The sequence below is a fragment of the Xenopus tropicalis genome, chromosome 1, assembly GCF_000004195.4.
Source record: "Xenopus tropicalis strain Nigerian chromosome 1, UCB_Xtro_10.0, whole genome shotgun sequence".
Lineage (NCBI taxonomy): Eukaryota > Metazoa > Chordata > Amphibia > Anura > Pipidae > Xenopus > Xenopus tropicalis.
This window is the reverse complement of record NC_030677.2, coordinates 32,055,485-32,070,252: the sequence shown is the minus strand read 5'-3', so window position 1 is coordinate 32,070,252 and position 14,768 is coordinate 32,055,485. Positions and strand designations below refer to the sequence as shown.

General features: G+C 41.4%; 1 protein-coding gene across 3 annotated transcripts in view; it reads right to left on the bottom strand.

Moving 5' to 3' along the window:
* Positions 1-4,532: 4,532 nt before the first annotated feature.
* Positions 4,533-14,768, bottom strand: part of rbpj (recombination signal binding protein for immunoglobulin kappa J region) — a 62,590-nt gene continuing 52,354 nt past the window's right edge. For 2 of the 3 annotated variants that reach the window (XM_018089590.2, XM_031895355.1), the window contains exon 11: positions 6,394-13,559. In XM_018089590.2, the coding sequence (XP_017945079.2) occupies positions 13,244-13,559 (316 nt within the window). In that variant the 3' untranslated portion in view covers positions 6,394-13,243. Of the gene's footprint in view, positions 4,737-6,393; positions 13,560-14,768 lie in introns of those variants that run through there. The other variant, XM_031895356.1, reaches the window with a different exon arrangement.

The window sequence follows — 14,768 nt, the reverse complement described above, 5'->3', positions numbered from 1 at the left end:
GCATCTGCATGCACGGACATTCTGCTCTACATTCCTATTTGCATGTTACTGGCGTTTGTATCTGCTCGGCCCAGCGTTTAATAAACTGCTTTCTTGTGCTAATGTATTTATGTGACCGGCGACGCTCCTGCCATGGGTTGAGAAACTGGCCTCGGGTGGCAGTTCCACGGTTAAAAGCCGCTCCTGGTAACTAAAGCTGAAATTCTGGCTTTTAAATAAGAATTCCAGCTATTCCAGCTGATGCCGCCCCTGCTCGCCTCTGGTGGAGTGCAAAAATAATAGGTGCAAGGGGGTGGGGCAGGGCCGGAACTAGGGGTAGACATAAGAGGCATCTGCCTAGGGTGCAACAGAGTGGGGGGGGTGCCAGGCAGGTGCCTCTCCTTTCACTTACCGCTAGCTCCGTGCCCTTTCCCCCCACCACATCACCCCTCTCCATTGGCCCAGTAACCCCATGTGCGTTCATAAGTGTGCCCTGGAGGGGGAGGGCAGGCCAATCTGGCCGGATTGCCTAGGGCGCCTTGCCGTCCTGGCCTGGCGCTGGGGTGGGGCATGGCCTCATGTAGGCTGTCTCAGGGCGGCAGTGAGGGCAGAATCTCCCGTCTGTAACAAAAACAGAGAGCAAATTTAGATGCCTATATAGGGGGACCAACTGGGTTTAGACTCAATATTGTTACTTAGGGCATTAGGTCATCTCAGAGCTTGGCTAACAACCCCCTATGGTCCCACTGGACCAGCTAATGGGTAAATTGCCTGCAGCTCAGCTGTACCCAAACTACCCAGCATAGATAGGGGTCCCCAAAATCAGCCCATGGCTTGGGTACAGTCTTCAGACTTTCTAATCAGGAGTGTTGGATTCAATGGTGTATGGGGCCTCATTAGTTTTAAAGGGCAAAGTGCAAACAACTGCACTGTTTTCTACCCACAATGCAGTATGTATCCCAGAATTCCAGCTAGATGCCAGCTCTGTCAAATGGTAGGCTATGCAACAAATCTTTGGGCTGGTCCACGTGTAAGCCAAGCATGCAAGACGACCGACATAAGGAACAAGCTACACAGATGTAACAGCCAATGAAAATTAGAGCCTAACCCAGAATCCTTTGTATATGATTTGTCCGAAGAAAAGTCACGTGGTTTTAAAGATTTGGGTTTGGTGTATTTGGGATTTTGATTCACTGCAATGAAACCTGAGAATCCCCCTGACTTTCCCCAAAGAACCTTTCCAATTTTCAGATATTTTTTGCTCTTCAAATATATTTTGCAAAATGCAAGATATTTTAAAGACCTTCCATTTGTATTTGCTCACTAAAGCCCAACCTGGTTTCTATGAAGTTGTTAGCGGCTCAGCTTGCAGGTTCAGCCAGTCTCTCGGCTTCCAGGCCACAAGCACTTTATCACCTCCCATAGCCTTGCCATTGTGTTATGGAACCTTTTATAAAGGCAGATGGGGGGAAGCTGCTTCCTGTAGCAATTGTAACTTGATCAGTCATTCAGTGCACAGGGCACTTGTTCTGCCCTGTCCTGTACCGTATCCAAGGGGCCATACTGTGCCTTAATCTGGCAGATACAATGTTAGAAATGTTCTTATCTGCCCAATCAATGAACTGACTGGTATCCGTAAGACATAGATATTGGTCTGGATGGTCGGCCCACCATACAGGTAGCCATTAGTTACATTAGTTTCATATGAATTATAGGTGAGTGTATGGGCAGCTTTACGCAGAAATCAGATGCATCTCAGAAGCCCTGCTGGTAGGAATTGAACAATTTGATATCTAATAAATGATTCAACACCATAGTACTTCCCATCTACCCTTGCTCTCAGATCATCCACATGTATTCTAACAGGCATTTTTTTTCATAAACCACGTTAATCGTAGTCACTGAAGAAGCAGAGTATGTGCAGGGAATCAGTAGAAAAGAAGATGGGGGGCTACTGGGGCATTTTGGGGGCACAGATCTTCCCTGCTGAAGGGCTCTGGGTGCCTTGGGCTGGTACAGAAGCACAAAACATAATGTATAACATTTCTGCCCTACTTCTGTTAAGCTTTAGTTCTCCTTTAACTCTGTTTATGGGGATTGGGAAGACCCACCTGGAACAGCACAGGGACTGATTTTGGATCCTGACCCATAGGTTACAAATCCCCGTGACCTTATTTAGAGAAACCTTATTTAATGTCCGGTTGCACTTTATTGCACAAGGTGCATAGTGTATGGGGTACTTGCTTCGCTATTCATTAACAGTCCGTCTAATTTTAGACGTAGATATCAGGGGAGAATAAGCAGGTCACGCAGTTCCATCCCTGGGACACTTTGCTCCTATTTTATAGAACAAATGTACTTTCATTAATTAGCCACAATGTTCCAAAATCACAAAAGGCTACTCTAACCTATAAACTCCTATTCACCACAGCCCTGGACTCAGCAGCACACATATTAAACCCTTTAGAAACTCTTTATAAACATTGGTTACAGTTTAGGAACATCCAAATAAGAAAAAAAAAAAAAGTTGTTTTTTTGGTATTTCATGACAAATCAACCAACTGCACGAATTCTGTATTTTCCCAGGTTTCATTACTTTTCTAAATTATGAAATCCAAATTATTTTCTTATTAAAACATCCATACCTGTTATAAATGTAATTAACAATCTCATCTGTCAATCATATATTGCCTGCCCTGCCTCTCTATGCTTTAGGCATGCAAAGGGTATTACTTTCACTTTCCACTCTGCACTTCCTAGAATTGTGTATCCTGTGCATGGGCATGAGGTCCCCCATTCCAGCATATAACAAGATTTTGGAATGCGTAGTTTGTGGTGTATATTTTTCAGTGTGTACTGTAGAGAGGTGGAGAATAATATGCAGGGTTTGATACCCATGGCCCCTGGTGCTGATGGGAGATTGACTTACAGATTTGCGCTGTTTGTGGATGAGAGCTCAGACATAGGAGCGGCAAGAAGTCAGAAACTGCTAACCTTGGGATTGCCTATTTATAGAGTATGGGAACGTTTCCATTGGAGGGAAGTGCATGTGTGTCTAGCCTTTCAAAATGTCATCAAAATAGCAAAATATAAATGAAATCTCATTCCAATGGCCTTTCCGAGATCAACTGTTGATTTTCATAAATAGGGCAAAGTGACAAATCAATGTCCTAAGTGGATAAGAATCAAACATCTTCATAAAAATGATGGACTCCATTAATAAAGTAGGATAAAACAGTGAAATCTGCAAATTTCAACTACTTTTGAAACTCCGGCCCTCAGGCAGGTATGTAACACAGAGTATATGGCTAATGGAATAATGGCTAATGGAAAGTTCCATCCTACAGATACCCAGGGTCAAACTTAGGGTACTTAGTGGTTTCCCCCTTTTCACTGTTAAAGAGTGAAGCCCTGGCACTAAGCGTAAGCAAATGATTGGTCAGTTTTACAGCCTGACAGATGAGTCTGCATTATTCTGTAGCACCTTGATTTAGTTTTAATGGAACCTGAATGTAAAGGCATAAAGCTGCACACCGGCCCTTTCTTCTCCTTGGCCCAGGACTTGCCTCACAAGGAACCCATTCAAGCTAAACATATTTTATACCTAGCAGTCTGATTAATGTGACTAATGTACCATTTAACAACAAACCAGAAAACAATGGTCCCTAACGATAATGAATGTGGCTGCAATGAAGCACGAAAACTAAAAGTAATGAAATGAGTAAGCGAGGGAGATGCATTCGCTAATGTGCGTAATATTTCAGTGGAAAACAACTAGCGTTCCTGCATTATCACTCAGTGTTTTGAATGTAAGTGAGAATTTTCGTGGAAAATCTCCCTCTATGACTACAGAATTATGTACAGCTAGGTACAAGCCAGCACAAAAATGGTCCTTCTAAGCCAGTGATCCCCAACCAGTGGCTCAGGGGCAACATGCTGCTCACCAATCCCTTGGATGTTGCTCTCAGTGCCCCCAAACTTCCTGACTTGGGGGCAAGTTTTGGTTGAATAAAAACAAGATTTCCTACCAAATAAAGCCCCTGTAAGCTGATAGTGTGCATAGAGGCCCCTAATAGCCAATCTTAGCCCTTATTTGGCTCCTCCATGAACTTTTATGGTGCTTGTGTTGCTCTCAGAGTCTTTTACATTTGACTGTGGCTCCAGAGTAAGAAAGGTTGGGGATCCCTGCTCTAAGCGGAATTCAGCTGGTAAGAGGTTTCTTGCAGTGGGCCACCAACCCAGGAAGCAGCTCCCCCTGCTGGTTGGGACTGATGGTGTGCCTGAACTGCGAGGGGCAGTGATGTACAACAAGATGACCATGGCCCCCTCTATTCTAGTCATACTGACATGGTGCAGGGATATCTAAATGATATAGTTGCTATAGAGATTGTAAGCTCTACAGACAAGGACCTCCATCCTCTTGTCTCAGCACTTAGGGGCACATTTATGAAACCTTAAGGTGTAAGATTCATGTATATCCTAATCTAACGCAAGCCAAATCAGTTATGAAAGCTCTGCCCATTGATGCACTGTGATACAAGCTGTTGTCATCCACAATTTTTGAGATTTATTTAACAACACGATCAGAAGTCTCATCCCTCCCGCTCTGACTGAGGAAGGTACCAAAGCAATAAATATAAATATAGGAAGCGGAATCATCTTTTTATCTTGAAAACCCAGATGTCTCCTGAATGGCTTGACGGCACGGAATGCAGCTATTCACTTCTTCTGTGGAACTAGATTGTGTTGAGATTTTTCTGAAATTTAGAGATTTAGAGAAATTTTCAACTGGTATAGAAATGACTGCAACGGAGATGATTTGTTGTTAAAAACAATAACATAACTAAAAACGATAACATAACTTTAATGAATATGCCCATTAAACTGGAATCTACTGCTACTTTTGCATTGTTCCCAGGCTGTTCTGTTACTGTACAGCACTGCGAAAAGGGAGGAAAAATCCACAATTGCAATATTCCTGGCCGTGTAACCTAGTCAGATTGAGTTTGGCAGGCAATTGGATTTGGTCAAACACTGGCTGAAAAAGGCTCAGATTTGGCTGAATTCTAAACCACATTTGGTGCATCCCTAAAGACAGATGGCTTACATTTTCTTCCATAAGATGATATCCTTTGCCAAAATGCTCTGCCTTCATCTTATCTGCCCAAGCGACACTCTTCCAGAAGGGCTTTGGCTTGTTCACATAAGTTATGGGGCATTTTCTTATGATTCTTTGTCAGCAATGGGGCCTTAATGGGTATCTTACCATCCAACCCCTTTTCGCTGAGCTGTCAACGATGCAAGATAAACTTTTTGTACCTTGTGCCTAAAGGTCAGCTTGAACCTTTCTAGCAGTTGAGATTTTCGTTTCTAACAATTCTACGGCCACTGATCTTTTTTTTAATTGTGTCCATGCCCACGAGATCAGCTACAGTCTTACTGAGTTCAGAACAATAATTTCTCTGGAGATGGACTTGTAGCCCCAACACTGTCATTCTTTCAGTTTTCTGTCTCACCTCCATGGACAGTTCTCTGCTTTTCTTAGGCAGAACTGGTGCATTAGTTATCAAATAAATCCAAAGGGGCCAATAATTTTGGCTACGATTGCATCTATTCCAAGTGCCATCAAAGCAAAAAAACAGCTGTTGGCTTCCCTGGTCTGCTGTCGTGAATGCAATGCCTCTGTTACTATGGCTCACTAGAACAACAATAGGGCACATGTACCGCCGCAAGCGCAATGAGCAAAGTGCAATTGTGAGCACAATCGGTGTATTTTTTTTTCTTTTTCCACAAAATTCCATCATCATTGTAGTTACAAAGGGGAATTGCCTCAATTGTGCTGCGCCTACTGCAATTGTGCCTGATTCGCAAAAATTACAACTGTTGTATATTTCTTCACAAATCAGAATTGCACGATGGTCTGTCGGGCACCTCTCCGCATGTTTGCACCAGGTTCTTCCGGCACAAGTGTGCCGCACCTATTGATGCTGGGTGCGAAGGAAAGCCTGAAGCTGCTGCTTGGTCAGAAGATGGCAGTGGCTCCAAAGTTCCCCAGGGTCAACAAACGCAGCAGCGGTCAACTGGGACAAAAAGACAGGAAGGGCTAAGTGGTGCCAAGCACAACTATACAGAAGTTTTCAATCAAATTTAATGAGAGTGGTTTTATGTGCAACTGCGGGGAATATGTGGGGGCCACAACTGCACATAAATGAGACCTAGTGTATTTTGGTCCATTATAGAGGTTCCATATGTACTGATAAGTAGTAGGTATGCCTCGGGTATGCCTTATGGTGTCAGTCACATGTTGGAGGAGTGATGCTGGTACACAGGACACCAAGGCTACTCACTGGGCTTCCAACCAAAGGAAGGATAATTTCAATAGACTTTGTGTTCAAATAAGACACTTCAAATGGCTTGCATTTTACTTTTTATTTATTGAAACTGCCCATACTGCATGAAAAGTTTTTTTTTTCTATTGATGAAACAGCAACTGAGCAGGTTTAAAAAAATGGTAAAAAGTGGCTGAATTTTCTATTTTATTGCTAAGAAACCAGGTGGCACATTAGTACATAATACCCCTTTATGGTCTGAAAAATAAGCTGGTTTCATTACAAAACAGAACAAATTTGTGCTACAATTGCAGGAATCCCTAAAACATTCAAATGCATTTTGAAGAAACCGCAATAAAACACACGATCAGGAAAACAAGTAAGACAAGAATTCAGTTCTTACAGGGTCACCCGGAACCCCCCATTAACTCCAGGTGCCAGAGCAGAGCTAGGGATCATTGCTCACCTCCATCCCGGGCGGCGGCTGCAATGGCACCTAGGAAGTTAATGTGTTTAATGAAGCTGCCATTCAATCCCACAATGAAGTGTTTACAACAAAAGGTAACAAATCTGGCACAAAAAGGCATATTGCATTTGTTCAATACTCACAAGAAACACAGAATTATTTGGTATGCACACAGTTTGCCATATATTGGACACATTAAACAGAGTTTCCTGTGTATCTTATTAGGATTACAGAGAGATTTACACACATCACCAATTTGCAGGGGAAATATACCACAGATCCAAGACTTAAAATGGCCAAATACAATAAGATTTGCGCTCAACTGACGAAGTCGCCAATCGAGTAGATCTTTCCCTTGATATGCCCACCTAAGGTCACTCTAGGGCAGTGGTTCTCAACCTTCCTAATGCCACAACACTTTTATACAGTTCCTCATGTTGTGGTGACCGCCAACCATAAAGTTATCCCTTAGACCATCATAAATATGTTTTCCGATGGTCTTAGGCGACTCCTGTGAAAGGGTCCCGACCCACAGGTTGAGAACCGCTGCCCTAGGGCCAAATTGAATTACAATGGGTATAGGAGCCACTGAGGAGAGAATCGCATCAATGAGTCTATACGGTCCCTGATCCAACAGGAGAATCAAACTTGCCCAACACCAGTCGGGTAGGAACGTGGGGGGGTCCCTATATACACAGGCAGATAAGCTGGTGAATAGGTTTGAAGGACTTAAATTGACAGCTTTAATCTGCCCATGTATGGCCAGCTTTAGCTTCTGTTTTATTTCCAGAAGTCATGGCTTTCGGTGTTCACATACATGCCGTACTGCTGCTAAAGAACATGCCATATTGCTTGCTGCTGCTAAGATGTAAAAAATGCCATAGGGCGGCAGCAGCAGCAGGGCCATTTGCAATGGCTGCATGCACAGTAAGCTATGCTATTATAGGCGGACAGAAAATCTTTGAAGCCCGGTATATTTCCCCTTTTATAAAGCTTTGCTGTCCAGCAAGGTATCAAAGTAAACAAGTCACTTTCCTTAATGAGAAAGAAATAAATACCTGGATTCTTAGACAACTCCAGCAGCAGTGCAAATGCAGTGTATAAAATATTGGAATCAGAACAAAACCTGTCCCGTTTAGTTATATGACCCCTGAAACAGGTATGGAAACATTAGGTGACAAGGAAATGGCTGCCCATCATTACAGTACAGGACACTATGGTGGTGGAGCAGCAGAAGAATCTCCTAATACAGCTGGGAAAATATACCAGGGTTCTTTTGTACAGATGTCTAAAGGGACAGACGGAAAGCTGAAGCACAAAGCAGCACGTGGAAGACTAGAGAGCTAGCAATCATTCAGAAAACCTATGCAAATTACATGGCATTTTGTAGTGTTTGAACCACTGAAGAGAAAACATTACAGGGCGAGTTCTGCTGGTACTGACGGGCTCTGACATTACCAACACTGGAGGCTGGAGTCATATTAAAGGCATGTGTAAGCTCAGGTGGCCCTCTGGGTTTAAAGGCAAATATTTTGGATACATCTTAGCAAACAGAAGCGTGACAGGTTTTTTTTTGTACTAGGGCCTGTCTATGTTTGAAAGCCACACTGGATGGCCCAGGAATAATTAGGGACTCCCCTTTTAATGGAAATTTCACTTGGGAGAAGTCCTTTAGAGGCACAGTGGTTGCCGACACAATTACAGAGATACACGACTCAGTGAGCACACAAGTATTTACTACTTGGGCTTCCAAGAAGATTAAAAAGAGCAAACTGTAATTCCGCACTTTAGCTGATGAGTTCTTCAGGTTGGACCTCCCTGGCCACCAATCTATAAGAAGCTACCTGGGATGCCATTAGTTATGCACTTGGTGGCACATCTCACAGAACATCCTCCATTGTGACATTATATGGCTGAAACATAGGCTGGGACCCTGAACAGCAGGTTTGTTTAGTTTATTCATAAATCACCACCAACTGCTTCTGAACCCCTATAATTAATTACTTTGATTACTTTTACTGAACAAGTTAATATTTCCCTTTTAACCAAGTTATACGGTTGTCCTTCCAGCTCCACCGACCTAACTCCTCTTTATAGGCTGATAACTGGTAAATGCTTCAATGATACTTTGGTAACTGCAAACTTCATTGCCACGATTTAGAAAGAAAGAGACAACAGAAAATGTGGGATTGAAACAGTGACACAGCACAGGTCGAGACACCACGAGGCGACGCCACAAAACACACAACACAAGCGCGTCAGAGCGACGGCCGAGACAAAGGGAACAGCTTTGAGTGTTAATTCCAGTAAACAATGTACAAGGAAAACCAAGATATAAGGCCACAATGAAATCGGTTCTTGGTCACTGACGGAGATGAGGCAAGGCAGTTTGTTTCTAAAAGCGAAAAACAGCTTCAGTTTCTATACAAATGGCATATAAAAATACAAGACGTTACAAAGGCAAATGGTAAAATAAAGCAACAATTTCGGGAGGGCGGGGGAAACACTGTCCCAGCTTTCAGGGGACTTTCTTATTATCCGCGATTTTACACCACTGAGTACACGGGTATATAGTGTTTGGCTACGCTGAGCAATATAGCCTATGAATCAGCAAGGAAACAAATACAAATAATTCATTCATTTGCAATTAAAAAAAACAACAAAGGATTTTTGTGACGCGTAGAAAAGAACAAAATGCTCTTTGAGCACTGAAAACATTTGCTGGTTAATGTTACAAAGAAGTAAACCTGGAAGGCACATGATGCTACGTGGGTTAGCAAGAATTTAGGCTCAGATCTACATTAACTGAAATACGTTTTTTGTGTTTTTTTGTTTTTGTCTTTTTTTTTGTTTTTGTTCTTTTTTTTTTATGAAACAGATGACATTAAGGATATACAACTACTTACAGATGGATCATGGACGAACACTGTTGGCATTTCTATATGTGTGTATATATTTATATATAGTAATGTGCGGCCAGCATCGGCCTCCTGTGGGAGCAATGCCGGGGGCGATCAGTCTCCTAGGGAAACTTGCACTCACAATAAATGTATATACGATCCAAACACTGGCCCTGATGCTACTGGTGCTGGGAAGGAACTTACATGAGAACAGACAGTGATCTAAGACCTACTTTCATATTACAGCTATCTGTGGTGTTGCTGCAATTAAAGGGGAACCATATAATGTAACTTTTGCAATTGACATTTATTCCCAGATATTATTGCAATAGCAGTTTTCACACTGCAAATATCACAGAGATGTAATCTGAGTGCCCCCTGCTGTTTGGGCCAGGCTAGGGCTGGGCAGGAAGCATCTTCTGACACTTCCCTGCTCAGTCCTACTGCTCAATATGAGTTAATAGACCTGAGCAGGAAAGCACCCGGAGATGCTTCCTGATTTAGTATATTAATACATTCTACCCACCCACTGACAAGCCAAAGAGCATGGGGCACTCAGATGACAGCTTCATGATATGAGCAGTATAAAAACTGTACATATTATTAAATTTAAGTGCCCAGAAGTGCAATTTTACATTAAGTTACATGAAGGGTATGTATCAACCTTTAAGCAACATTTTCAACATGAATAACACACTAGACATTATGAAAATTGTAATCTTACAAAGGAAAACTGCAGCGATTAGTGTTTAGCAGCCGGCAGCGGATTTTAATAATAGAGAAATGGAAATGGTGCTACTCACTTTGCTTTGCCATGGTCAGCGCTACAGTAAAATGTGGACCAGCTGCCAGCATTTAAACACATATTGGTTACTTTGGCTTCCAATGGGGTGACTGCAGCAATCAAAATGTCTTCTGTGCCAGTGCCCTAAGGAAGGGCTAATTTTAGCTTTTTTAATGTTTTTGCACTTGAAGTGGCTAATCCTCCCAGGATGCACCTTGTCCTTTCTCCATCAGATGGATGTTTATGCAAAAACAATACTGGATACCATTAGTATATTCCTATAAACATATATGCTAATCACAGATAAATCACTAATATTTCCTGGATCCACAGCCATATATGACCGTCTGTGCAGATTCAGGGAGACCAGTGGTTCTTTTTGTTTTGTAAACATTGTTCCCATCTGGTGGAGAGTCCCCAAGGCACCCCTGCCCAGGCTTGGACCCCTCGTGCACACACCGATATCTCTGCTTGGTCTCACTAGCTGAAAGGCAAACTACTCAATGTTTCTGATCCGAATGTAGGAAAAGCAGCGGTGCAATCTACTTTCCTACTTTAGTCTGTAACAACAGAATCAGAGCTATCGGAAACAATAGTATTCAATTTATCCGGAGCTTCTTAGCAAACAACTTGTAACAGCGGCACTGCGGCCGAAGATAATCAGCCGACGCACTAGTTCCTACCGGTATTAATGAATCTATAATATTAGCACTGCACGTGCTCCATCCAATACATAGACTACGCCATTCATTGAAACTAGCCTACTAAAACCTGCCCTGGCAGCAAGCAAACCCCCAACACTCCTATTATTTGTATGGGCTTCCTGTGGAAAAAAAACATCATTGGGAACAATTTACCTTAAAAAAAAAAAAAGTAATAAAAACACTTAACTTACACTTAATACAAGATATATACAAGATTTTGAAAACTTCATCAGAACCTCAAACACCTAAATGAATTCTGACTGAAAAGAATTAAATAGATCCATATTTGTTTCCAACATGGATAAAAAAAAGAAATGAATGTGATTGTTTAAATGCCGTGAATTATGTGTGTACGTTGTTCAGGTACGCTAGGACCAAGAGTAGTCTCTATAAATACATTAACCTCTTCACTGTAATGAATAGGGTAACTGTTAGTATCACCACAGAAACAGTTAAAGGGAAAGGTACATTGCAAATATGTTACACTTAATGAACTCAGAGTAAAGCCTGGACTTATAGTGCATTTGATTGCTATAAAGTACTGAGCAATTTGGCGAGAGAACCAGAGGCAGCTACTGGTGCAAGAAAACCCACCAATGACAGGAATAGGCGTAACCAGCATGTGGCCAATAGGATTGCCTGCTGGGTAAATGATATGGCCAACTGCCTTATGTGACACAATCCCTACTCTCAGTCTGTTTGAATCATGTGACTGGTGGCAAACATTTCAGTTCTGCATCATGGAACCTAAAGGGTAAGGACAGATACGAGCAAAGCAATAAGACAATTTGTTCTACTATTCTGAACTACAACCCTATTGTTAGCCGAAGTTAAGATGCTAGAGATTATGACTTATTATACTTACACGAACAGTAACACCAAAAAATGAAAGTGTTTTAAAGTAATTAAAATATAATATACTGTTGCCCTGCACTGGTAAAAGTTGTGTTTGCTATAGAAATGCTACTATAGTTTGTATAAATATAACCTGCTGGCAAATTAGAACCCTGAAATTTTACATAAAAGGAGAGGGAAAGATAAAATCACTGGGCTGTTATTCATGGACACAAACACACAGTAGAAACAGCATTACAACTGGTGCTCAAACCACAGTAACACATGCCTATCATTGCCCCTGCTCAGATCCTAATAACGGGGCAGGCAATGCAGATAATTTCACAGCAAATTAAGTGTAACATATCTGCTAGTGAAACTTTCCTTGCGAGGGGAAAAAAAAAATAAGAACAGGTGTACAACAAATAACAAAAAACAGAAAATACCAGATGACGACTGAACACAGCACTACTGACAGACACAGTTTGTATTGCAGGCAAGGTAGAGGCGATTTTTTTTAAAGCTTTTGCAGAGAGACTTCATGTAGTCTTACAAAAAAAAAATATGCTGGCCTTTACAAGGTTCTACAATGCAGAAATAACATTTTTTTCAGTTAATAAAAAAGACTTCAGTTAAGAAAGAGAAAAAGAAACAACAAAAAAAAACAAAAAACAGTTCCAGCCATTGACCAAAAATATATATATATATCATTTTTTTTTAACTGGAAGAGTATGGTAATTAGATTATACAGGTATGCGCAGGCTTGAGGGGCCTTACCATACTTTAGAGCACAAAGAAAAAAAATCTATTTGGTAACAAAAGTGTACTATATGTTGTGATATAAAAAGGTATGGTGAAAATGTACCTTTGACTAAAGCTTATACAAGTTCCTTGGTCCGTAAAAACTATGTTATCTTCATGCTTCTCTAGCTTGCAGAAGGTTTCGCCCAAGCCACATTTTCTATTTTTTGCCCATTTTTGTAAAACTAAAAATGCAGCGAAAATAGATTTGCAGTGGAGTTTTTTTTTTTCCTTTTCATTTTATTATTGTGGCTTCTACTTTTTCTCGGCACTTGCAGGTAACATGGTTCAGGCAACACGAACTAGAATGGAGAATCTTTTTTTCCCATGAAAGCACATTATAAAAAAAAAAACAAAACAAAAAAAAAAAAAAAAAACCAACAAAGAACCCAAATGTTCATTATACATGTCCTTCCATGTAAAAGTCCAGAGTCCAAAGTCTATGGTTAGGACACTACTGCTGCCGTGGATGATGTGACATTGGCTGAATTTGTGCTGACGTTTGTGTAACTTCCCTCGCTGTTTGTGTTGGATTCATTGGATGCCAGGAGACTTGAATTGGCTCGTAGGATTGCTCCAGCTGCACTGCAGTGTGGTCTAGGCCCGGGCTCTGGCGTGTATGTAAATGTAAGGCTGGTTGAATAGATTATACCATCGTTCCGGACCAATGTAACTGGCACCTGCACTGGCTGACGGACCCATCTCCAACCCTCTCGAAATGCGGAAATGTCAGGAACAACACACAGCATGCTTTCTGCACACCTGCAAGGAAATGGATCTCTGCTTAATGCAAGTACTACATTAGGCAAGAAACACAGATTTTTCAGCTTTAGCAGAACCATCTTGCTTCCTGCACTCGAGAGGCATGGCATGAAATTAGTTGGGGCATGGCTGGGTAGACTGGAGCATAAGAAAAATATCCTGATTTTAACAAAATTGACAACAGCTTTGTCTTTCCGTGCGTACTGTTTCTCAATAAAAAAAAAGGGAAAGCTTTGAAGAAGGTAAAATCAGCCATAAGCACTTACAGAAATGCTGCACTGAGTCCTCTATGAAAAGAAACACAGGATGTCTTGTCTCCTTTTTTGTACACATGTACTTTGGTATCTGACTTCCTCTCTCAGAAAAATCCTTCATTCCAGGGCTAGGGTCTGTGCGGCTCTCTTTCTCTCTCCTCTGATAAGAATTCACTTCCCCTTCCATCAGAATATATAATCTATCCTACCAAGGGCTAGAGGTACAGCAGGAAGCTAAAGAGACCAAGCTAAAATGGCAGCTGCTATCTTAAGGAAACGGTGGGAGATTCTAGGGCTCTTTACTCAGATACAAATAACATGTACAAATGTATGTAATTTGCCCCTAGTCTATACCGTAGTACTACAAGAACCTGGTAAGCACATGCAGCAAAGAGTGAGGCATTCAGTTACCTCTTCAACTGTCAAGGAATAGAAAAGTGTCAATGTTTCACTCACTGCTGTTGTTAGTGAATGCTGATTCACAGTGAGATATCAGTGAATTAACAGGTGTTGTATATGACACTATTCCATTTAAAGGAACAGTAACACCATAAAACAAAAGTATATATTACAATATTATGTACTGTTGCCCTGCACTGGTAATTTGTGTGTTTGCCTTTGAAAGGCTACTATAGTTTATATAAATAAACTGCAGTGTAGCCATGGGGCAGACATTAAAAGGAAAAAAGTAACCTGTGCCTTTTCTCCTTTTTCCCAGCTTGAATGGCTGCCCCATGGCTACACAGCAGCTTATTTATATAAACTATAGTAGCCTTTCTGTAGCAAACACACAACCTTTACCAGTGCAGGGCAACAGTAAATTATATTTTAATTACTTAAAAGCTCTTATTTTTTGGTGTTACTGTTTCTTTAATCCTGCTGAACACTGTTGATAGTAATGGCTGACATTGAGATGCCTTCACTGATTACCCATTGCATAAAAAGGGCAAAATAA